Raw genomic sequence first — 23,927 nt, 5'->3', positions numbered from 1 at the left:
GACCCCAGGCAAGGGATCCCTCTAAGTGCCTGAACGGGTGGAGATACGAAGAAAGACTGGCCAAAGAGGCCCCCTGAGCACCAGCTACGAGAGGCTGGAAAAAAGCCTCTGATTGGGCCATAACTCCTGCCGCAGAGGCAGTCCGTGTCCCTGCACACTTGGCGCCACCAGGGTCCTCCCAAGACAAGCAGCTGCACCACCTTCACGCTCAACCCTCACTGGGGCAGAGCTGCCACAGGCAAAAAAAATGTCATGTGTTCATGTGCGCAGGGTCCTGTTCGACTCTTTGCGACCTTGTAGACTGCGGCCTGCCAGGCTCCTCTGTCAGAGAGGGGGTTCTCCAGGCAGGAATACTGGAGCGTATTGGCCAATACTGGGTGCCATACCCTTCTAGAGCGCTATATTTCCTGCTGCCCTAGCTGCCAACCCCCCTGCAACCAGAACCCCTGCGACCAGTGCAGCTGCACCACCTCCGCACCTGGCCCTCACAGGGGCAAACCCAAGTCCTCCAGGGCAGCCTCAGGACCTAAACCCCATGCAGAGGTAGAAATAACACCACAGGTGAAACCCAGGGGCAGTGTGGCTAGGAAGAAGACCCAAAACCTTCCCACCAGCTGTACAAGCTGCAGATTACATCCACACAATCAACTAGGCAGACTCTGTGTCTATGGAATATATAAAAGGCCACTGAGAGCTCCCATAGAAGAAAATGCACTAGCTCTGATAGCTGTGGACACTGGAGGCAAGAACACACAGGAGTAGGACCAGATGAGAATCTGAGCTGCCCCACAGCAGGTCCATGATCAGCACAGGAGGGCATCCTAGGGAGGCAAGGTGGACTGGGATTCCCAGTGAGAGAAAGGACTCTGACAGCAGTGACTCAAGATAAACCTTTATTATTTTCAGTTTTTGACTTGTTCTGTACATTCACTTGGATTTTTTTTCTTTTTTCCTTTTTTTCCTCCTCTGTTGTAGTTCTCGATTTTATTGACACTGAGAAATCCAATTAAGCTTTTGAGGCTTTTTTTATTTCCTCAGTCACATTTTTATTGTTGTCATAAACTGCTGCCTCTATGTTGGCCTTTTACAGTTCTGTGGAGTTTTCCTCTTTTATTTCTTTTCTTTTTAATTTTAATTTTTTAAACCTATTGTTATTTTTTCTATATTTATTCCTTTGTTTGCTTTTCCTACTGTTCTTTCCCCCTTGCTGTTAATCTTTAACATATGTAAATCTTCTTTATCTACTTCTATTTAACTTGCCATATCTATTCTTTCTTTTCTTAATCTCCTTTCCTCTCAAAATATTTGTTAGTTTTATTATTGCTTTATTCCCCAATTGGATGACCCACCACCTAGAGTAATGTAAGTAAAACCAAAAGTAAACAAGTAGAACCTGATTAAACTTAAAAGCTTTTGCACAGCAAAGGAAACTATAAGCAAGGTGAAAAGACAACCCTCAGAATGGGAGAAAATAATAGCAAATGAAACAACTGACAAAGGATTAATTTCCAAGATATACAAGCAACTCATACAACTCAATGCCAGAAAAACAAACAACCCAATCAGAAAGTGGAAAAAAGACCTAAAAAGACATTTCTCCAAAGAAGACATACAGATGGCTAGCAAACACATGAAAAGATGCTCAACATCACTCATTATTAGAGAAATGTAAATCAAAACTACAATGAGATATCACCTCACACCAGCAAGAATGGCCCTCATCAAAAAGTCTACAAACAATAAATGCTGGAGAGGGTGTGGAGAAAAGGGAACGCTCTTGCACAGTTGGTGGGAATGTAAACTGATACAGCCACTATGGAAGACGGTATGGAGATTCCTTATGACCCAGCAACTCCACTCCTACACATATACCCTGAGAAAACCAAAACTGAAAAAGACACATGTATCCCATTGCTTACTGCAGCACTGTTTACAGAAGATAGAACATGGAAGAAACCTAGATGTCATTCGACAGATGAATGGATAAAGAAGTTGTGGTATATAAACACAATAGAATATTACTCAGCCATACAAAGGAATGCATTGGAGTCAGTCCTAATGAGGGGAATGAACCTAGAACCTATTATACAGAGTGAAGTAAGTCAGAACGAGAAGGATAAATACCATATTCTAACACATATATTGCATGGGAATCTGGAATGTTAGGTCCATGAATCAAGGCAAATGGGAAGCGGTCAAACAGGAGATGGCAAGAGTGAACATCGACATTCTAAGAATCAGTGAACTCAAATGGACTGGGACGGGTGAATTTAACTCAGATGACCATTATATCTACTACTGTGGGCAAGAATCCCTTAGAAGAAATGGGAGTAGCCATAATAGTCAACAAAAGAGTCCAAAATGCAATACTTGGATGCAATCTCAAAAATGACAAAATGATCTCTGTTCATTTCCAAGGCAAACCATTCAATATCATGGTAATCCAAGTCTATTCCCCAACCAGTAACGACAAGGAAGCTGAAGTTGAAAGCGTCTATGAAGACCTACAAGAACTTTTAGAACTAACACCTCAAAAAAGATGTCCATTTCATTTTAGGGGACTGGAATGCAAAAGTAGGAGGTCAAGAAACACCTGGAGTAACAGGTAAATTTGGCCTTGGAGTACAGAATGAAGCAGGGCAAAGGCTAATAAAGTTTTGCCAAGAGAACTCACTAGTCATAGCACACACTCTCTTCCAACAACACAAGAGAAGACTCTATCATGGACATAACCAGATGGCCAACACCAAAATCAGGCTGATTATATTCTTTGCATCCAAAGATGGAGAAGCTCTATACAGTCACCAAAAACAAGACTGGGAGCTGACTGTGCCTCAGATCATGAATTCCTTATTGTCAAATTCAGACTTAAATTGAAGAAAGTGGGGAAAACCACTACCATTCAGTCAGTTCAGTTGCTTAGTCATGTCTGACTCTTTACAACCCCATGAATTGCAGCACGCCAGGCCTCCCTGTCCATCACCAACTCCAGGAGTTCACTCAGACTCATGTCCATCGAGTTGGTGATGCCATCCAGCCATCTCATCCTCTGTCGTCCCCTTCTCCTCCTGCCCCCAATCCCTCCCAGCATCAGAGTCTTTTCCAATGAGTCAACTCTTCGCATGAGGTGGCCAAAGTATTGGAGTTTCAGCTTTAGCATCAGTCCTTCCAATGAACACCCAGGACTGATCTCGTTAGAATGGACTGGTTAGATCTCCTTGCAGTCCAAGGGACTCTCAAGAGTCTTCTCCAACACCACAGTTCAAAAGCATCAATTCTTTGGCGCTCAGCTTTCTTCACAGTCCAACTCTCACATCCATACGTGACCACTGGAAAAACCATAGCCTTGACTAGACAGACCTTTGTTGGCAGGGTAATGTCTCTGCTTTTCAATATGCTATCTAGGTTGGTCATAACTTTCCTTGCAAGGACTAAGTGTCTTTTAATTTCTTGGCTGCAATCACCATCTGCAGTGATTTTGGAGCCCCCCAAAATAAAGCCTGACACTGTTTCCACTGTTTCCCCATCTATTTCCCATAAAGTGATGGGACCAGATGCCATGATCTTAGTTTTCTGAATGTTGAGCTTTAAGCCAACTTTTTCACTCTCCTCTTTCACTTTCATCAAGACACTTGTTAGTTCCTCTTCACTTTCTGCCATGAGGGTGGTGTCATCTGTATATCTGAGGTTACTGATATTTCTCCCGGCAATCTTGATTCCAGCTTGTGCTTCTTCCAGCCCAGCGTTTCCCATGATGTACTCTGCATATAAGTTAAATAAGCAGGGTGACAATATACAGCCTTGACGTACTCCTTTTTTCTATTTGGAACCAGTCTGTTGTTCCATGTCTAGTTCTAACTGTTGCTTCCTGACCTGCATATAGGTTTGTCAAGAGGCAGGTCAGGTGGTCTGGTATTCCCATCTCTTTCAGAATTCCACAGTTTATTGTGATCCACACAGTCAAAGCCTTTGTATGACCTAAATCAAATCCCTTATGATTATACAGTGGAAGTGAGAAATAGATTTAAGGGACTAGATCTGATAGAGTGCCTGATGAACTATGGATGGAGATTTGTGACATTGTACAGGAGACAGGGAGAAAGACCATCCCCAAGAAAAAGAAATGCAAAAAAGCAAAATGGCTGTCTGAGGAGGCCTTACAAACAGCTGTGAAAAGAAGAGAAGCAAAAAGCAAAGGAGAAAAGGAAAGATACACTCATGTGAATACAGAGTTCCAAAGAATAGCAAGGAGAGATAAGACAGTCTTCCTCAGCAATCAGTGCAAAGAAACAGAAGAAAACAATAGAAAGGGAAAGACTAGAGATCTCTTCAAGAAAATTAGAGATACTAAGGGAACATTTCAAGCAAAGATGGGCTCAATAAAGGACAGATATGGTATGGACCTAACAGAAGCAGAAGACATTAAGAAGAGGTAGCAAGAATACACAGAAGAACTGTACAAAAAAGATCTTCATGACCCAGATAATCACGGTGTGATCACTCACCTAGAGCCAGACATCCTGGAATAAGTCAAGTGGGCTTTAGGAAGCATCACTACAAACAAAGCTAGTGGAGGTGATGGAATTCCAGTTAAATTATTTCAAATCCTAAAAGATGATGCTGTGAAAATGCTGCACTCAATATGCCAGCAAATTTAGAAAACTCAGCAGTGGCTGCAGGACTGCAAAAGGTCCGTTTTCATTCCAATCCCTAAGAAAGGTGATGCCAAAGAATGCTCGAACTACCACACAATTGCACTCATCTCACACATTAATAAAGTAATGCTCAAAATTCTCCAAGCCAGCCTTCAGCAACACGTGAACTGTGAACTTCCAAATGTTCAAGCTGGTTTTAGGAAAGGCAGAGGAACCAGAGATCAAATTGCCAACATCTGCTGGATCATTGAAAAAGCAAGAGAGCTCCAGAAAACCATCTACTTCTACTTCATTGACTATGTCAAAGCCTGTGACTGTGTGGATCACAATAAACTGTGGAAAACTCTGAAAGAGATGGGAATACCAGACCACCTGACCTGCCTCTTCAGAAATCTGTATGCAGGTCAGGAAGCAACAGTTAGAACTGGACATGGAACAACAGACTGGTTCCAAATAGGAAAAGGAGTATGTCAAGGCTGTATATTGTCACCCTGCTTATTTAACTTAAATGCAGAGTACATCATGAGAAACGCTGGGCTGGATGAAGCACAAGCTGGAATCAAGATTGCTGGGAGAAATATCAATAGCCTCAGATATGCAGATGACACCACCTTTATGGCAGAAAGTGAAGAACTAAAGAGCTCCTTGATGAAAGTGAAAGAGGAAAGTGAAAAGGTTGGCTTAAAGCTTAATATTCAGAAAACGAAGATCATGGCATCTGGTCCCAATATTTCATGGGAAATAGATGGGGAAACAGTGGAAACAGTGGCAGACTTTATTTTGGGGGGCTCCAAAATCATTGCAGATGGTGATTGCAGCCATGAAATTAAAAGACACTTACTCCTTGGAAGAAAAGCTATGACCAACCTCCTCCATCCATGGGATTTTCCAGGCAAGAGTACTGGAGTGGGTTGCCATTTCCTTCTCCAGAGGATTTTCCCGACCCAGGGATTAAACCCGGGTCTTCTGCATTGTAGGCACACACTTTACCATCTGAGCCACCAGGGAAATCATGACCAACCTAGACAGCATATTCAAAAGCAGAGACATTACTTTGTCACCAAAGGTCCATCTAGTCAAGGCTATGGTTTATGGTATGTATAGTGGTCATGTATATGTGAGAGTTGGACTATAAAGAAGGCTTAACGCCAAAGAATTGATGCTTTTGAACTGTGGTGTTGGAGAAGACTCTTCAGAGTCCCTTGAGGGGTTGCAAGGAGATCCAACCATCCATCCTAAAGAAGATCAGTCCTGAATATTCACTGGAAAGACTGATGTTGAAGCTGAAACTCCAATCCTTTAGCCAACTGATATGAAGAGCTGACTCATTTGAAAAGACCCTGATGCTGAGAAAGATTGAGGGCAGGAGGAGAAGGGGATGACAGATGATGAGATGGTTGGATGGCATCACCGACTCAATGGACATGAGTCTGGGTAAACTCCGGGAATTGGTGACAGACAGGGAGACCTGATGTGCTGCATTCATGGGGTCGCAAATGTCGGACACGACTGAACAACTGAACTGATCTTAACTGAATACATATATACAGAATCTAGAAAAATGGTACTGAAGATTTTATTTACAGGGCAACAACGGAGAAACAGACATGGAGAATAGACTTATGGACATGGGGAGAGGGGAGGAGAGGGTGAGATGTATGGAAAGAGTAACATGGAAACTTACATTACCATGTGTAAAATAGACTGCCAACGGGGATTTGCTGTATGGCTCAAGAAACTCAAACAGGGGCTCTGTATCAACCTAGAGGGGTGGGAGTCGCAAAAGGGAGGGGATATATGTATACCTAGGTCTGATTAATTTTGAGGTTTGACAGAAAACAGCAATATTCTGTAAAGCAATTATCTTTCAATAAAAAATAAATTAATTAATTTAATTAATAAATTAATTAAATATATATAAAAGAAAAAATTGTAGGAAGGAAAAAAAAATCTAAAAAGAAAGTAAACAAAAGTGTAGACATTTAGGACAAGTTAAAATAACAAGGACACTCAAAACAGGTCTAAATATACAAAGGAAACAATTAGATTTGAGGGAAACTAAAATAACTTTTAAGAGAGGCAATACAGGGGGCAGGAATGCAGATCTTCAAAATTCTTAGAGAATTACTTGAGTCTTTAAACTATTTCATATGTAACTCAAACTACTTCTTGTGTAACTTCACGTGTATTCTTACTTGAGTCTTTAAACTTTTTCACTTGTAACTCTTACTAAAACAAATACTTAAAGAGTATGAAGGGAAAGAAGAGAACCCATAATTCGTAAGAGCTGGACTTAAACCCCCTGCAGCTTGGCAGCCTGGCTCAGTGAGCCCGAGGCACTTTGCATCCTATGACGTTCATGGGAAGCAGGGCCTCTTCCACAGAAGACATTCGAGGACTCACCATTTAGAGAGAAAGAAGCAACCACTCTATTAAAAGGTATGAACTTCTTCATTGTCATTTGCCTCTGATGCAAGTCCAGAGTTGACACAGGCCCATTAGGAAAAAGTTCAACTTCCTACTGCCTTTCCTCACATAGTTGTAACGAAAGTGAGTCCTCTGCCAAACACAAGGTGTGGCGGGGCTGATGCCAGACTAATGGACCTGCCAGAGTTATTAAAATGACTTCCTCAGCTGATTTCACATCTTCTTTTTCCAAACCTATATAAGAAATGAGTATTTTCTGTCCAGATATAAAGACTCCAGCACACAACTGTGAATAATTGAAGGATTGATAAAATTTGCAATGTTCATGCATCAAACACAGACAACAGCGCATGAAGATAGGATTTTGGCAAAGAGCAACGCTTGTGCTAGTTCACAGTATTTCCATCTTTCACTATTATCAAACACATGTTACAGACATAATTGCTTTGGCTATTTCCAAGGTCATACACAAAATAGTTAGCTATATTGAGTTCTTTCTTCCTGTTCACATAATCTGAGGCAGAGCCAGAGATGTCTAACATTCAAACATCTGTTCCTATTCATTGTATATAGGTCCTGAGATTGAGTTTATTCTAGTGGTAGGGAGCAAAACTAAAACAGATGAAAGAAAACACGGCAGTGCAGGAAAAGCCAACGTACCTTCAGCATGTAGTAGAAGGGGAACCAGGACAGGAAGAGGTCAGAGAAGAATTCGACAATGCTGAACACACCATATACTACCCAGTAGGTCAGCCACTGGGTATCATCTTCTTTGTTGGGGCTTTCTATGGCTTTAATTCTGAAAGGCAATACAAAAGCAAGTGTATTATGTAGTAAGATCTCAATGAGACAATTTTCATCATTATACTTTCACGCTGCCCTCCAATACCAACTGAAAAACTCAGGCAATATATGTACCATGACACTAGATGCGTGAATTCAACACGAAAACAGACAGCAAAGCAGAAATATCAAGACAAGCTTTATAACCACTTGTTACCAGTCCTCTGGTCACCAGAGACACCAGCACCAGTTGTCCACGAGTCTCCACCTTGCCTGAGCCTCCACCACAGCTCCAGGAAATAGCACTAATGACTGGAAACTAGAGTGATCCCCATTTTCAAGTGGGGTCCTGCCGCTAGGGACATATTAAGAATTCACTCATGTACTTCAGTTCTTATGCACTTTAACTGAAGTACATCATGAGTGAGTAGGCATTTCGATAAACAATATCTTGGGAAACACAGTTCCAGAACGCTTTCCAGAGTTCATAACATACTTCGTAACAAACAGGTGAAAACTAACATTAGTTCTGACTGTCGTCACGTGATCCCCAGGCGGTGAACTTTCCTCCCCTTATCAGTTAACACTAGGACCTTCTCAGAATCAACTACTTCTTAAACAAAATTCATTCTGTAAATAAATAGAACTAAATTTAGAATAACCTTCTTTTACTTCTGAATCAGAGGAATTTCTTCTAGTCCTAAAAATCCCTTCATTCTAAGACCTGATTCCATAATTTTTTATCCTATCCTGACATGTCTGGATACTTATAACTGAGCTGTACTGCATCAGTAAACTAGAAGAAATATGAGTCTTGTTTAGCCTATGCAATGGGTTAACTACTGAAAATACATTGGCTACTTGGTAACAGGGGTTCGCCAAAGAAACAGTCTGATGAATCATGCTGAATCATCCCCTAAGAAACCCTCTGAATTAATCAGAAGCAGCCATGGGTGTATGTGTGCCTGCCTACATGTGTGTTTTAAGAAAATGACCAAGTGGGGGAAATTATAGCTGACTGCAATGACTGTTAATGACATGAGGAAAAGGCGAGGAGAGGGTGATGAAGTGAATGTGTTTTGAACATCAAGAGTAAATACAGAACCACAAAATAAATTGAAGAGAGCTAATTATAAAATAATGGCTTGTCACATGTAGACTGTGTCTGTGTTTTAGCTTTCCTCAGAAACTAGCTGATGTAATAGGAAGTCAAAGGAAAAAGTAGGCAAGCACATGAACCAAAGAGCTAACAAATGTACATCCGTTACATGGGAGGTTTTTTATTCCTGCTATGCTTTAAAGCTCAACATTTAGAAAACGAAGATCATGGCATCCGGTCCCACCACTTCATGGGAAATAGATGGGGAAACAGTGGAAACAGTGCCAGACTTTATTTTTCTGGGCTCCAAAATCACTGCAGATGGTGACTGCAACCATGAAATTAAAAGACGCTTACTCCTTGGAAGGAAAGTTATGAGCAACCTAGACAGCATATTCAAAAGCAGAGACATTACTTTGCCAACAAAGGTCCGTCTAGGCAAGGCTATGGTTTTTCCTGTGGTCATGTATGGATGTGAGAGTTGGACTGTGAAGAAGGCTGAGCGCCGAAGAATTGATGCTTTTGAACTGTGATGTTGGAGAAGACTCTTGAGAGTCCCTTGGACTGCAAGGAGATCCAACCAGTCCATTCTGAAGGAGATCAGCCCTGGGATTTCTTTGGAAGGAATGATACTAAAGCTGAAACTCCAGTACTTTGGCCACCTCATGTGAAGAGTTGACTCACTGGAAAAGACTCTGATGCTGGGAGGGATTGGGGGCAGGAGGAGAAGGGGACGACAGAGGATGAGATGGCTGGATGGCATCACTGACTCGATGGACGTGAGTCTGAGTGAACTCCAGGAGTTGGTGATGGACAAGGAGGCCTGGTGTGCTGCGATTCATGGGGTTGCAAAGAGCCGGACACAACTGAGCGACTGATCTGATCTGATCTGATCTGATGCTTTATTTGGTATAGAATATAGTTTATCTGGGGAAGATCCCCTGGGGGAAGGCATGGCAAGCCACTCCAGTATTCTTGCCTGGAGGATCCCATAGACAGAGGACCCTGACAGGCTATAGTCCATAGGGTTGCAAGAGTCAGATAGGACCGAAGCGATGTAGCACAAGCTTGCATGGTTTATCTATTTACATTTAAGTTAATTTTTAACAATTACAAAGTATGATAAAAATTTGTTTCTTATACATCTTACCCTGGACAAAGGGCCAACAAACATTTACGAAACCACTGATATTTTTAGTTCCATTCTATGTCATTATTACTTTTTTTACTGAAGTATAGTTGATTTACAATGTTGTGTTACTTTCTGGTGTACAGTAAAGTGACTCAGTTATTTATGTGTGTGTGTGTGTATTTTTCTATTACATTGATAGATATGATAGATATTATATTGACAGATTGACAGTCATGTCCGACTCTTTGCAACCCCATGGACTATACAATCCACAGAATATTCCAGGCCAGAATACTGCAGTGGGTAGCCTTTCCCTTCTCCAGAGGATCTTCCCAACCAAGGGACTGAACCCAGGTCTCCCTCATTGTGGGCAGATTCTTTACCAGCTGAGCCACAAGGGAAGCCCAAGAATACTGGAGTGGGTAGTGTATCCCTCCTCCAGGAGATCTTCCCGACCCAGGAATTGAATCTGGGTCTCCTGCATTGCAGGTGGATTCTTTACCAACTGAGCTATGAGGGAAGCCCCATTATATAGGTAGTTTATTATAAGATATTGAATATAGTCCTTTGTGTAATACAGTAGGACCTTGCTGTTTATCTATTTCATGTATAACAGTTCGCATTTGCTAATCCCAAATTCCTAATTTAATCTGATTACCCCACCCTTGGCAACCACAAGTCTGTTCTCTGTGAGTCTAAGTTCATTCGTGTTATATTTTAAACTCCACATAGAGTGTTACCGTATGGTATTTGTCTTTCTCTGTCTGACTTCACTTAGTATGATCATCTCTAAGTCCATCTATGTTGCTGCAAAAGGCATCGTTTCATTCTTTTATTTTATGGCTGAGCAATATTCTATTGCATATATGGGTCACATCTTCTTTATCCATTCATCTGTTGATGGACATTTAGGCTGCTTCCATGCCTTGGCTATTGTAAATAATGCTGCTATAAATACTGGACACGTATATCTTTTCCAGTTAGAGTTTTATCTAGATAAATGCCTAAAAGTGGGATTACTGGATCACACGGCAACTCCATTTTTAGTTTTTGAAGGATCTCCACACTGTTTTAGACTGTGGCTGCACCAACTTCCATTCCCACCGACACTGTAGGACTGTCTTTTATCAGATTCGTATGCTGATTTGCTTAGTTAGGCTGTGGTGGGTCTCCCTTGCTTCACCCGGGCTTTCTCTAGCTGCAACCGGCAGGCTCTACTCTTCATTGTGGTGCACGGGCTTCTCATTGCAGCGGTTTCTCTTGTTGCAGAGCAGGCTCTAGGCCTCAGCAGTTGCAGTGCGTGGGCTCAGCAGCCGCAGCTCACGGGCTCTAGAGCACAGGCTCAGTAGTTATGGCACATGGGCTTTGTTGCTCTGTGGCACGTTCGATCTTCCCGGACCAGGAATCAAACCAGTGTCCCTTGCATTGCAAGCAGATTCTTAACTACTGGACTGCCAGGGAAGCCCTCTAGACTTTTTAATAATGGCCATTCTGACCAGAGTGAGCTGGTACCTCATTGTAGTTTTGATTTGCATTTCTCTAATATTAGCATGCTGAGCATCTTTTCATGTGCCTATTGGCCATCTGTATGTCTTCTTTGGAGAAATGTCTGTTTAGGTCTTCTGCCGATTTTTTGATTGGGTTATTTAGTTTTTTTTATTACTGAGTTTTATGGGCTGTTTGTGTATTTTGGAAATTAATTCCTTATCAGTCATATTGTTTACAAATATTTTCTCCTATTCTGTAGGCTATCTTTTCATTTTGGTTATGTTTTCCTTTGCTGTGAAAAAGCTTATAAGTTTGATTAGTCCCACTTGTTTATTTTTGCTTCTATTGCCTTGGAAAGACTACAATTATTTTTAAAATGTTAGTTCCACAGATTCAGAAACCAAAAAATAAACAGTACCTATGTATCTCTTCATCTGGTGATTGATTCGTTTCCTTTAATCCTTTTATAATACATTGGTCATCTAGTGAGTTCTGTGCTTCATTCTAATTAAACCTAAGGAGGGGATGTGGGAACCTCTAGTTGACAGCCAGTTGGTCAGAAGCACAAACTAACAACCGGGGCTTGTTACAGGTGCTTCAGGTGTGAGGAGGTCTGTTTGGACTGAGCCTTTTAGCCTTGTAATTTGATTCTGTCTCTGGGTAGACAGTGTCAGAACTGAGTTGAGCTCTTGGACTCTTGGGCTTCCCAGGTACAGTGGTAAAGAATCCGCCTGCCAATACAGGAGATGCAAGAGATGCAAGTTGGATCCCTGGGGGAGGAAGATTCCCTGCAGTAGGACATGGCAACCCATTGCAGTACTCTTACCTGGAAAAGTTCACGGACAGGGCAGCTCAGCGGGCTACAGTCCAGGACTGCAAAGAGTTGGGCGTGACTGAGGACACACACTTGGATCCTCTGCTATTATCTGAGGATCGCTGGCGGACATGGAGAAGCCTTTGGAATTGGGTCCTTTGCATCTTTGACCACTCTGCTGCCTTTTATTTACATTTGCTAAACAGTATTTTAACTTGTATCAGAATGAAGATACATCAAACTTTCAGGCAACATACAGGATTCAGGAATCCTAAGATGCAACTCTATCCTTAGGCCTTTGTAGTTTTTGGTCTTCAGCTAAAGAGGCAAAGATAAGGAATGGGAAGGACAGGAACTTAATAATTATTTAATTTAGCCTTCAGAATAGCCTATGTAACAGGTAATGTTATTCTCATTTTTGAGAGAAAGAAACTGCGGCTTAGGGAAGGAAAACCCCATCGGCAGGGGAGCCAGAAGTGTACTCCCACAAAGCCTGTGTCTGTCTCTCTATCCCAAGTTGTTTTCCTAGTTGGGAGAACTACTCACCACCCTGTTGCACAGTACTTAGCAAAGTGTCTGGTACTAAGTGGGCAGTTAGTAAATGTTTGTTTCATTCATACAGATACAGAAAAGTTCATAATCTGACTTTTGGAAGGGACAAGAGTCCTCTATTGGAGAAAATCAAGGCTTGGAGAGGTCAACTTGGGCACAGAGCAGACTAACAGGGGGAAAGGTCATGGTCTCAACATCCAGATTCCTGAAGGGCCATGCATCCTGCTTCCTTGAGGTGGAGGACCATTAGAAGTGAACGGGATGTTCAAGTTGGTGTTCCAAGTTGGTGCCCTAGTCCACCAGTTCTCAGACTTAGATGATGATCCACATTCACCTCAGGAACGGTTAAAAAATATATACACTATATTTTTATAGTGATAAATATATAAAAGATAGTGTATAAATATGTAAAAACTATATACACCAGGTCCTTCAGACCTAGTGGCTCAAGCTCTCCAGCATGCACAGGTATGTGCTTTTAGAAACGTATGCAGGTGATTCTAACACACAGCTAAGTTTCAGAACCACCAGCTCCAAGATCCAGTTTCAGTACCACTTGGTCATATCATTTCTAAGACAGAAAAGCAAAATGACTGAATCAATTCCAAAAAGCTATGGCCAGAGGGTAGGCGACCCCTTTCCAGCCAAGAGAGGAGAAAAGCTCGATCCTAGAGGGACTCGGGGATTGTCGCCCCAGCGGTTGGCAACAGTTCCCCTGTGCTCTCAGAGCCCTGGGCCACGCTCTCTCCAGTGCCACGTCACCCTCGAACGGCAGACGCCAGCAGCGACCGTGGGCTCAGAACTACTGCCGGGGCAGCACAGTCCTGCACCACTCTCTGCCCACGGTCACGGCCACCTAAACTCAGTGCTGTGCCTCCTGCTCCAGGGGCACTGGTCAGGGGCAGAGTTTCACCTCCGTCACGCAGGCAGCAAAAGGAAGCAAGGCCTGGGTGATCAGGAGACGGGCCTGCGGTGTGGAAGATGGTTGGCAAGCAGTTCTAAAAATTCACTGAGCAGAATTAGAAATTGTAGACTGTTGAATTGAAGATGTCTTAAAGTTCTAGTTCAAGTTCTACATTTTATAGACACAAAATAAAATGAACTTCAGAGAGGAAAGAGTGATATTAAAATGACTTTCAACTCAAAGATTATAGAAGAAGAAATTATAGAAGCATGTGTTTATACTTATTTTTTAAGGGAAGGATGGATTGTTTAAATATATTTGGGTATATCCATACAGTGAAATATTTCTGAAGCCTTTAAAAGGATATTCCTTAACAGGGAGAGATGTCCAAGATACAAGGCTGAGTGTCAAAAAGAGATTACTAATTTTGTTTTTAAAAGAAAAAAGAAAACGACCTGTGTTTATAGACCAAGAATGGCATTCAGAAATACTTTTTTCAAGTTGAATACAGTTAAGCCTCAGTATTGGGATTGTAGAATTTTGTTTTTTTAAGATCTTTCAATGAGCATGTACCATCTTTTGTAAATTGAAGCACGACTGGTGTACAATATTATATGTTACAGGTGTACAGTATAATTACAATTTTTAAAGGTTATACTCCATTTATAGTTATTACAAAATATTGGCTATAGTTGGCATTGTACAATATATTCTTGTAGCTTATTTTATACTTAACAGTTACACCTCTTAATCGCCTAGCCCTATATTGCCCCTACCCCCTCCCCTCTCCTCACTGGTAACAATGACTTTATTCTCTATATTTGTGAGAACATACTAGCATCTTTTAAAAATTTTTCTATAACTGACTTACAATGTTAGTTTCAGTTGTAGAGTAAAGAGCATCAATTATACATATACAGCATGTACTACTTTTAATAACAAAAGTGAGGACAAATATTTCTATTTGAGGGGAAAAACAGGAGCACCAGACTTTATATAACTACGGTCTCCTATGAGAGTAGGTCTCTTTAGGGCCTTGTTAAAAGAAACGCTGAAGTGAACAGCAGACACATTCATATAATTTCTCTCTTGAGAAAACTGCTCATGATTTTCTAACAAACTTCCCTAACAATGATCAGACACAATCTATTGTGTTTTAGGGCATTTAAAGTACTTCACTCCACACAGATGGTTCAGACAGTTAAGAATCTGCCTTCTTGAAGGAGACACAGGCTTGATTCCTGAGTCAGGAAGATCCACTGGAGAAGGGAATGACTACCCACTTCAGTATTCTTCCCTGGAGAATTCCATGGACAGAGGAGTCTGGTGGACTATAGTCTGTGGGGTCACAAAAGAGCGGACACAACTGAGCGAAAAGACACTTTTTTTCACAATACATAGAATGACATAGAGGGAGAAAAGAAGTCACACCACCCATCATATGAATTGACTCATTCTAATTTCCTCCTCATGACCAACCTAGATAGCATATTCAAAAGCAGAGACATGACTTTGCCAACAAAGGTCCATCTAGTCAAGGCTATGGTTTTTCCAGTGGTCATGTATGGATGTGAGACTTGGACTGTGAAGAAAGCTGAGCGCCAAAGAATTGATGCTTTTGAACTGTGGTGTTGGAGAAGACTCTTGAGAGTCCCTTGGACTGCAAGGAGATCCAACAAGTCCATTCTAAAGGAGATCAGTCCTGCGTGTTCTTTGGAAGGAATGATGCTGAGGCTGTAACTCCAGTACTTTGGCCACCTCATGCGAAGAGTTGACTCATTGGAAAAGGAATTGGAGGCAGAAGGAGAAGGGGACAACAGAGGATGAGATGGCTAGATGGCATCACCGACTCAATGGATGTGAGTTTGAGTGAACTCCAGGAGTTGGTGATGGACAGGGAGGCCTGGCGTGATGCAATTCATGGGTTGCAAAGAGTCAGACATGATTGAGCGACTGAAATGAACTGAATTTCCTCCTCATTCTAATTTCCTAGAAAAAGAAATGCTAAATGGCAAAATGGTTGTCTGAGGAGGCCTTAAAAATAGCTGTGAAAAGAAGAGAAGCAAAAGGCAAAGGAGAAAAGGAAAGATATATGGATTACATTTGAATGCAGAGTTCCAAAGAATAGCACAGAGAGATAAGAAAGCCTACCTCAGTGATCAGTGCAAAGAAATAGAGGAAAATAATAGAATGGGAAAGACTAGAGATCTCTTCAAGAAAATCAGAGATACCAAGGGAACATTTCATGAAAAGATGGGCTCAATAAAGGACATAAATGGTATGGACCTAACAAAAGCATAAGATATTAAGGAGAGGTGGCAAGAATACACAGAAGAATTATACACTAAAGATCTTCATGACCCAGATAATCACGATGGTCTGATCACTCACCTAGAGCCAGCCATCCTGGAATGTGAAGTCAAGTGGGCCTTAGGAAGCATCACTACAAACAAAGCTAGTGGATGTGATGGAATTCCAGTTGAGCTATTTCAAATCCTAAAAGATGATGCTGTGAAAGTGCTGCACTCAGTATGCCAGCAAATATGGAACACTCAGCAGTGACCACAGGACTGCAAAAGGTCAGTTTTCATTCCAATCCCTAAGAAAGACAATGCCAAACAATGCTCAAACTGCTGCATAATTGCACTCATCTCAAACCCTAGTAAAGTAATGCTCAAAATTCTCCAACACAGGCTTCAGTGGTACGTTAACCATGAACTTCCAGATGTTCAAGCTGGATTTAGAAAAGGCAGAGGAACCAGAATCAAATTGTCAACATCCTCTGGATCATTGAAAAAGCAAGAGAGTTCCAGAAAAACATCTATTTCTGCTTTATTGACTATGCCAAAGCCTTTGACTATGTGTATCACAAAAAACTGTGGAAAATTCTGAAAGAGATGGGAATACCAGACCACCTGACCTGCCTCCTGAGAAATCTGTATGCAGGTCAGAAAGCAACAGTTAGAACTGGACATGGAACAACAGACTGGTTCCAAATAGGAAAAGGAGTACGTCAAGGCTGTATATTGTCACCCTGCTTGTTTAACTTATATGCAGAGTACATGATGAGAAATGGTGGGCTGGAAGAAGCACAAGCTGGAATCAAGATTGCTGGAAGAAATATCAATCACCTTAGATATGCAGATGACACCACCCTTATGGTAGAAAGCGAAGAAGAGCTAAAGAGCCTCTTGATGAAAGTGAAAGAGGAGAGTGAAATAGTTGGCTTAAAGCTTAACATTCAGAAAACTAAGATCATGGCATCCGGTCCCATCACTTCATGGCAAATAGGTGGGGAAACAATGGAAACAGTGAAAGACTTTATTTTTGGGGGCTCCAAAGTCACTGCAGATGGTGATTGCAGCCATGTAATTAAAAGATGCTTGCTTCTTGGAAGAAAAGTTATGAACACCCTAGACAACATATTAAAAAGCAAAAACATTACTTTGCCAACAAAGGTCCATCTAATCAAGGCTATGGTTTTTCCAGTGGTCATGTATGGATGTGAGAGTTGGACTATAAAGAAAGCTGAGCACCAAAGAATTGATGCTTTTGAACTGTGGTGTTGAAGACTCTTGAGAGTCCCTTGGACTCCAAGGAGATCCAACCAGTCCATCCTAAAAGAAATCAATCCTGAATATTCATTGGAAAGACTGATGCTGAATCTCCAATACTTTGACTACCTGATGTGAAGAACTGACTCATTGGAAAAGACCCTGATGCTGGGAAAGATTGAAGGCAGGAGGAGAAGGGGACGACAGAGGATGAGATAGTTGGATGGGATCACCAACTCAATGGACATGAGTTTGAATAAACTCCAGGAGTTGGTGATGGGTAGGGAGGCCTGGTGTGCTGCTGTCCATGGGATGGCAAAGAGTCAGACACAATTGCGCAACCAAACTAAACTGAACTGAATTTCCTACTATAAAAAGAAAACTAGTAAAAGATGATTAATTTCATTGAATTATGAAATAGCCAGGCTTTCCCCTTCATTTCTTCCCAATGCTCATCTGTCTTTACATTATTTTACTATTCTTGGCTTATAGTTTTGTATCCTGGAGTTACCACTTACTAGATACATGACCTTGGGCGAGTTTTTCTGGGCCTTAGTGAGCTCATCTGTTAAGTAGGGATGACAAACCTCACTGTGTTGCTATGAAGATTAACTTAGTTAATACATGTTAAGCACGTAAACAGGGTAAGCACTCAGAAATATTACTTTATTAGGTAGTAATTACAATATGGTGATAATTTATTATTATCATAGGAGGCAAAGGATTAAAAAGAAAAGAAAGCAATAAGAACACTCCAGTCCTTCTGCCTAAGCAGAGCATAAAGGATTAATAGCATTGTTAATACAGGAAAGAGGAGATTAGAGAATTACTCAGGAATTTTAATTGTACTTCACTCTCCAAATCCAAAATGCTACAGAAAGTAAAGGGTTGGGTAAAATCCCAAAATCCTATTTGCAGGTCAATGTAATAAACCTGAACGCTGCTTAAAACATTTTTCAGGTCTACATGGAGACTGGCCAAAAGTCTTGACACTGGTATTGAACTGGCACTGACAGAGATGTAACCACTGGCCAGCCCTCATCCAGACTACCCAGCCCCAGTGACTGTACTGGCTGCCTCCACCTTGTTGAATCATCTGTTTCTTTGCTGCTGCTTTCTAAAAGTAAGATCATGAACCAAAACCAGCCAAAGCATAGCATTAAACAGATGTAAAAAAACCAAAGTTCAAGTAGATACGGTCTATCAGCATTTTCTCCCTCCAAATTAAGAGTCTCCCTCCAAATACTTACATTCAGAGAATATAAGTATTCTGTGACCCACAGACATGAGTAAACTGTAAATTCCCTAAGTACTTCATTAGAAAGAAATCATGTAAACTAAAGACAGTTGATGTGAAATTGAAAGTCACTCAGTTGTGCCCAACTCTTTGAGACCACATGGACTGTAGCCCACCAGGCTCCTCTGTCCATGGAATTCTCCAGGCAAGAATACTGGAGTGGGTTGCCATGCCCTTCTCCCGGGGATCTCCCCGACCCAGGGGTCGAACCCAGGTCTCCCGCACTGCAGGCAGATTCTTCACCTTTTGAGCTATCCAGGTAGCCCCTGCAAGTTAAGCATTTTTTACACTATAATAACTTTTTCAGACTCAAAGTTTATTCCTGGTTAATGAGTATTTCAATACATTCAAGTCATTAAGTTAAAAATGTCCATTTTCTACAATAGTATGGAGTATAAGCTGTGTGTACATTATATTTAGTATTATATATGCGTATGTCTACAATGAAGGGGAAGCATAATAAAGATGATAAATACAAAAAGCTAGGTAAGCCATTTTGCAATTATTTATTCCTATGTCCTATATTTTAAATGAGCTACTTTAAAAGTAACTTCTAAGAGGGAATAAGACTGTCTGGTTTAATCTTCTTTGTTGTAATTTTTCTTAAGATAAAAAGGCAATGAAAAAATAGATAAGATTCTTTACCATCGGTACAAACCAAACCAGCGTTACTTTTCTCCACTCAATTCTTGGTGGTAAAATGGCCAGAGGCCCTGTCTAGGTAATCCACCATGACTCTCAGTGACAGACCTGTTCAAATGCACGCATATGTGGAGCACTGACCATGCATGACGCTGTACTGAGTTCTGAGGCCAAAACAGTGACGCTCCAGGGCTGAAAATCAAAAACAGTCAAGTGATACTTCCATTCTTAAGTAAGCAGCACAGTTGTGCTTGGGGAAAGGTCCAATGAATGAGTTAAGACAAACTAGAAACGTCAATGGAAGCAAAACAAAGTAAAAAAATAGATTTAATATTTAAAAACTGTTAGTAACAATTATGCCCAGTGCTTTGGAACAAGCATACTACTGTACCAGAACAAGAAAACCACTAGCCATAACACGTATTTATAACTTGGAAAAACAAAACCTTATTGTACCTTATTGCTCCTTAAACAATGATGTCTTAAGCTGCTGATATCTAAGTACAGGAAAAAATAACACAAGGAACAAAAAACAATAAGCAGAAAAAATAAGTTAAAATATGACTTGAGAGGTTTTTCCTTAATCATTTAAGTTCAATGATATGAGTAAGAGAACCATGACTATGATTAAGTCAGTTTTCCCCTGTATGTTAATTAAAAGTTCAGTTGAGTTCAGTTCAGTCGCTCAGTCGTGTCCGACTCTTTGCGACCCCATGAATTGCAGTACACCACGCCTTCCTGTCCATCACCAAATCCCGGAGTTTACTCAAACTCGTATCCATTGAGTCGGTGATGCCATCCAACCATCTCATCCTCTGTCATCCCCTCCTCCTCCTGCCCCCAATCCCTCCCAGCATCATGGTCTTTTCTAATGAGTCAACTCTTAGCATGAGGGGGCCAAAGTATTACTGGAGTTTCAGGCTCAGCATCAGTCCTTCCAATGAACACCCAGGACTAATCTCCTTTAGGATGGACTGCTTGGATTTCCTTGCAGTCCAAGGGACTCTCAAGAGTCTTCTCCAACACCACAGTTCAAAAGCATCAATTCTTTGGCGCTCAGCTTTCTTCACAGTCCAACTCTCACATCCATACATGACCACTGGAAAAACTATAGCCTTGACTAGATGGACCTTTGTTGGCAAAGTAACGTCTCTGCTTTTGAATATGCTGTCTAGGTGGGTCATATCTTTCCTTCCAAGGAGTAAGTGTCTTTTAATTTCTTGGCTGCAGTCACCATCTGCAGTGATTTTGGAGCCCCCCAAAATAAAGCCTGACACTGTTTCCACTGTTTCCCCATCTATTTGCCATGAAGTGATGGGACCAGATGCCATGATCTTCGTTTTCTGAATGTTGAGCGTTAAGCCACCTTTTTCACTCTCCTCTTTCACTTTCATCATGAGGCTTTTTAGTTCCTCTTCACTTTCTGCCATAAGGGTGGTTAATTAAAAGTAACCACCCTTAATTAAGCAGTTCCTAAAATGTTGATTCTGTTAGTGTTTAACTTAAATTATCCCCTCCTTTTACATAGAGAAAATTGAATATTATAAAAGTTAATCTATTTGCCCAAGGGTTAATTCAGCTAGTAATTATCAGGTGCATTATATATGCTTCTGATCACTCACACGAAAGAAACCTGGGTATACATTCCCCAGACTCTATGTGGTTCACATGTAACTTAGTCACTATAGTTCAAACTAGCCAAATGATGTAAAATTAAGTATTAATATTAAATGTCTTCAGAGCACTGGCTTTACTACTGAAACTAGTTGTGCTCATCAATAGGATTTTGATTTTAATAAGTTATTATATTTCCAGACTGACACGACACCAAAAAAAAAAAACCATTCATGAAAAAGGCCTATAACAATAAAAAGCTTTGAGATGTGTTGTTTGTAAGGAACAGAAAGGAATCTGCTTCTGGTCCATTTGCTTTGTTCTATTTCAAATGTGGTAAGTTACATTTAAAAACAAATATTCCAGAGTTTGAGGTATATTATTTGAAGCATGAATATGAAGAATATGGACCAGAATGTTAATAACCCTTTCTGATACAGCGGACACACGCTGTGAGCACTATGCACAGCACTGCTTCCGGCAGTCCTTTGCCAGAATTTCTCGGAGAATGTGAAGTAGGAATTCCTGACAGCTCAAAATGTTTTTCCTATTTCCTATTACCTCTGTTTCGGAGTCTGTCATTTCAAATATTATTTCACACATACAGTGTGTCAAATTAGAAGGAAAAAAACACACATTTTAAGACATGAACAGTATTTATTTCCATGCCAGTAAAGAAGAGATTAAATTACATGCCAGTAAATTAGGAATACCAAGGGAACATTTCATGCAAAGATGGGCTCAATACAGGACACAAATGGTATGGACCTAACAGAAGCAGAAGATATTAAGAAGAGGTAGCAAGAATACACAGAAGAACTATACAAAAAAGATCTTCCCAACCAAGATAATCACGATGGTGTGATCACTCACCTAGAGCCAGATATCCTGGAATGTCAAGTCAAATGGGCCTTAGAAAGCATCAGGATGAAAAAAGCTAGTGGAGGTGATGGAATTCCAGTCGAACTATTTCAAATCCTGAAAGATGATGCTGTGAAAGTGCTGCACTCAATATGCCAGCAAATTTGGAAAACTCAGCAGTGGCCACAGGACTGGAAAAGGTCAGTTTTCATTCCAATCCCAAAGAAAGGCAATGCCAAAGAATGCTCAAACTATGGCACAATTGCACTCATCTCACATGCTAGTAAAGGAATGTTCAAAATTCTCCAAGCCAGGCTTCAGCAATACGTGAACTGTGAACTTCCAGATGTTCAAGCTGGTTTTAGAAAAGGCAGAGGAACCAGAGATCAAATTGCCAACATCCTCTGGATCATCGAAAAAACAAAAGAGTTCCAGAAAACCATCTACTTCTGCTTTATTGACTATGCCAAAGCCTTTGACTGTGTGGATCACAATAAACTGTGGAAAATTCTGAAAGAGATGGGAATACCAGACCACCTGACCTGCCTCTTGACAAACCTATATGCAGGTCAGGAAGCAACAGTTAGAACTGGACATGGAACAACAGACTGGTTCCAAATAGGAAAAGGAGTACGTCAAGGCTGTATATTGTCACCCTGCTTATTTAACTTATATGCAGAGTACATCATGAGAAACGCTGGGCTGGAAGAAGCACAAGCTGGAATCAAGATTGCCGGGAGAAATGTCAATAATCTCAGATATGCAGATGACACCACCCTTATGGCAGAAAGTGAAGAGGAACCAAAAAGCCTCTTGATGAAAGTGAAAGAGGAGAGTGAAAATGTTGGCTTAAAGCTCAACATTCAGAAAACGAAGATCATGGCATCTGGTCCCATCACTTCATGGCAAATAGATGGGGAAACAGTGGAAACAGTGTCAGACTTTATTTTGGGGGGCTCCAAAGTCACTGCAGATGGTGATTGCAGCCATGAAATTAAAAGACGCTTACTCCTTGGAAGGAAATTTATGACCAACCTAGATGGCATATTCAAAAGCAGAGGCTACTTTGCCAACAAAGGTCTGTCTAGTCAATGCTATGGTTTTTCCAGTGGTCACATATGGATGTGAGAGTTGGACTGTGAAGAAGGCTGAGCACCAACGAATTGATGCTTTTGAACTGTGGTATTGGAGAAGACTCTTGAGAGTCTCTTGGACTGCAAGGAGATCCAACCAGTCCATTCTAAAGGAGATCAGCCCTGGGATTTCTTTGGATAGAATGATGCTGAAGCTGAAACTCCAGTACTTTGGCTACCTCATGCAAAGAGTTGACTCATTGGAAAAGACTCTGACGCTGGGAGGTATTGGGAGCAGGAGGAGAAGGGGACGACAGAGGATGAGATGGCTGGATGGCATCACTAACTCAATGGACGTGAGTCTGAGTGAACTCTGGGAGTTGGTGATGGACGGGGAGGCCTGGCGTGCTGCAATTCATGGGGTCCCAAAGAGTCGGACACGACTGAGCGACTGAACTGAATTGAAGTGAACTGAAAGAAGAGATTTTTCTTCATGGAAATGAAGATCAGAAACTATGGACACTCAGAAAAGTACTTGTTTTTTTTGCTGCAGAGTAGGTGCACTTTCAAAACAAGAGAGAACACCAACAGAGAAAGAGATAAATAAAGAAAAAACTAAACAAGTAAAGAAGTAAAGGAGCAATTTGCTTCTTTACTGTTTACATGGTACCCAATCCTCCTCCCTACCCCAAAGAAGGATACAATCACTATAGCAAATCTGCTTCTTAAATATGTAGAAACCATCTTCTAAGATGACTATACAAGAACAATGAAAAAATATACTATGCTCCTTTAATTTTTAATAGTGTTCCCCTATAGTACAAAATGACCGACTTAATGAAATGCTTAATATAATACAAGCTAAATTTGCAGGCAAATGTATATCAAGATGACTCTATAAAACAACTCTAATGGAAGTTGAAATACAAAAAAGCCAAAAACAGTCTTTTAGTGGTCAAATATTTTGGTGTTTAATTATGGTGATCATATCTGCCAACTGTTTGCTTTTTTTTTAATGCAAAATGGTTGAAT

The 23,927-nt window shown here is 41.0% G+C and overlaps 1 protein-coding gene across 1 annotated transcript in view; it reads right to left on the bottom strand.

Annotated features, from left to right (window-relative positions):
• Positions 1 to 23,927, bottom strand: part of REEP5 (receptor accessory protein 5) — a 50,718-nt gene that overhangs the window by 13,903 nt on the left and 12,888 nt on the right. The window contains exon 3 of the mRNA XM_027552593.1: positions 7,743 to 7,881. Coding sequence (XP_027408394.1) covers positions 7,743 to 7,881 — 139 coding nt within the window. The remainder of the gene's footprint in view (positions 1 to 7,742; positions 7,882 to 23,927) is intronic.

Source organism: Bos indicus x Bos taurus, chromosome 10, assembly GCF_003369695.1.
Source record: "Bos indicus x Bos taurus breed Angus x Brahman F1 hybrid chromosome 10, Bos_hybrid_MaternalHap_v2.0, whole genome shotgun sequence".
In the NCBI taxonomy this organism is placed as follows: Eukaryota; Metazoa; Chordata; class Mammalia; order Artiodactyla; family Bovidae; genus Bos; species Bos indicus x Bos taurus.
Note: the sequence above shows the minus strand (reverse complement) of the source record. Positions and strands in the feature narration are given on the sequence as shown.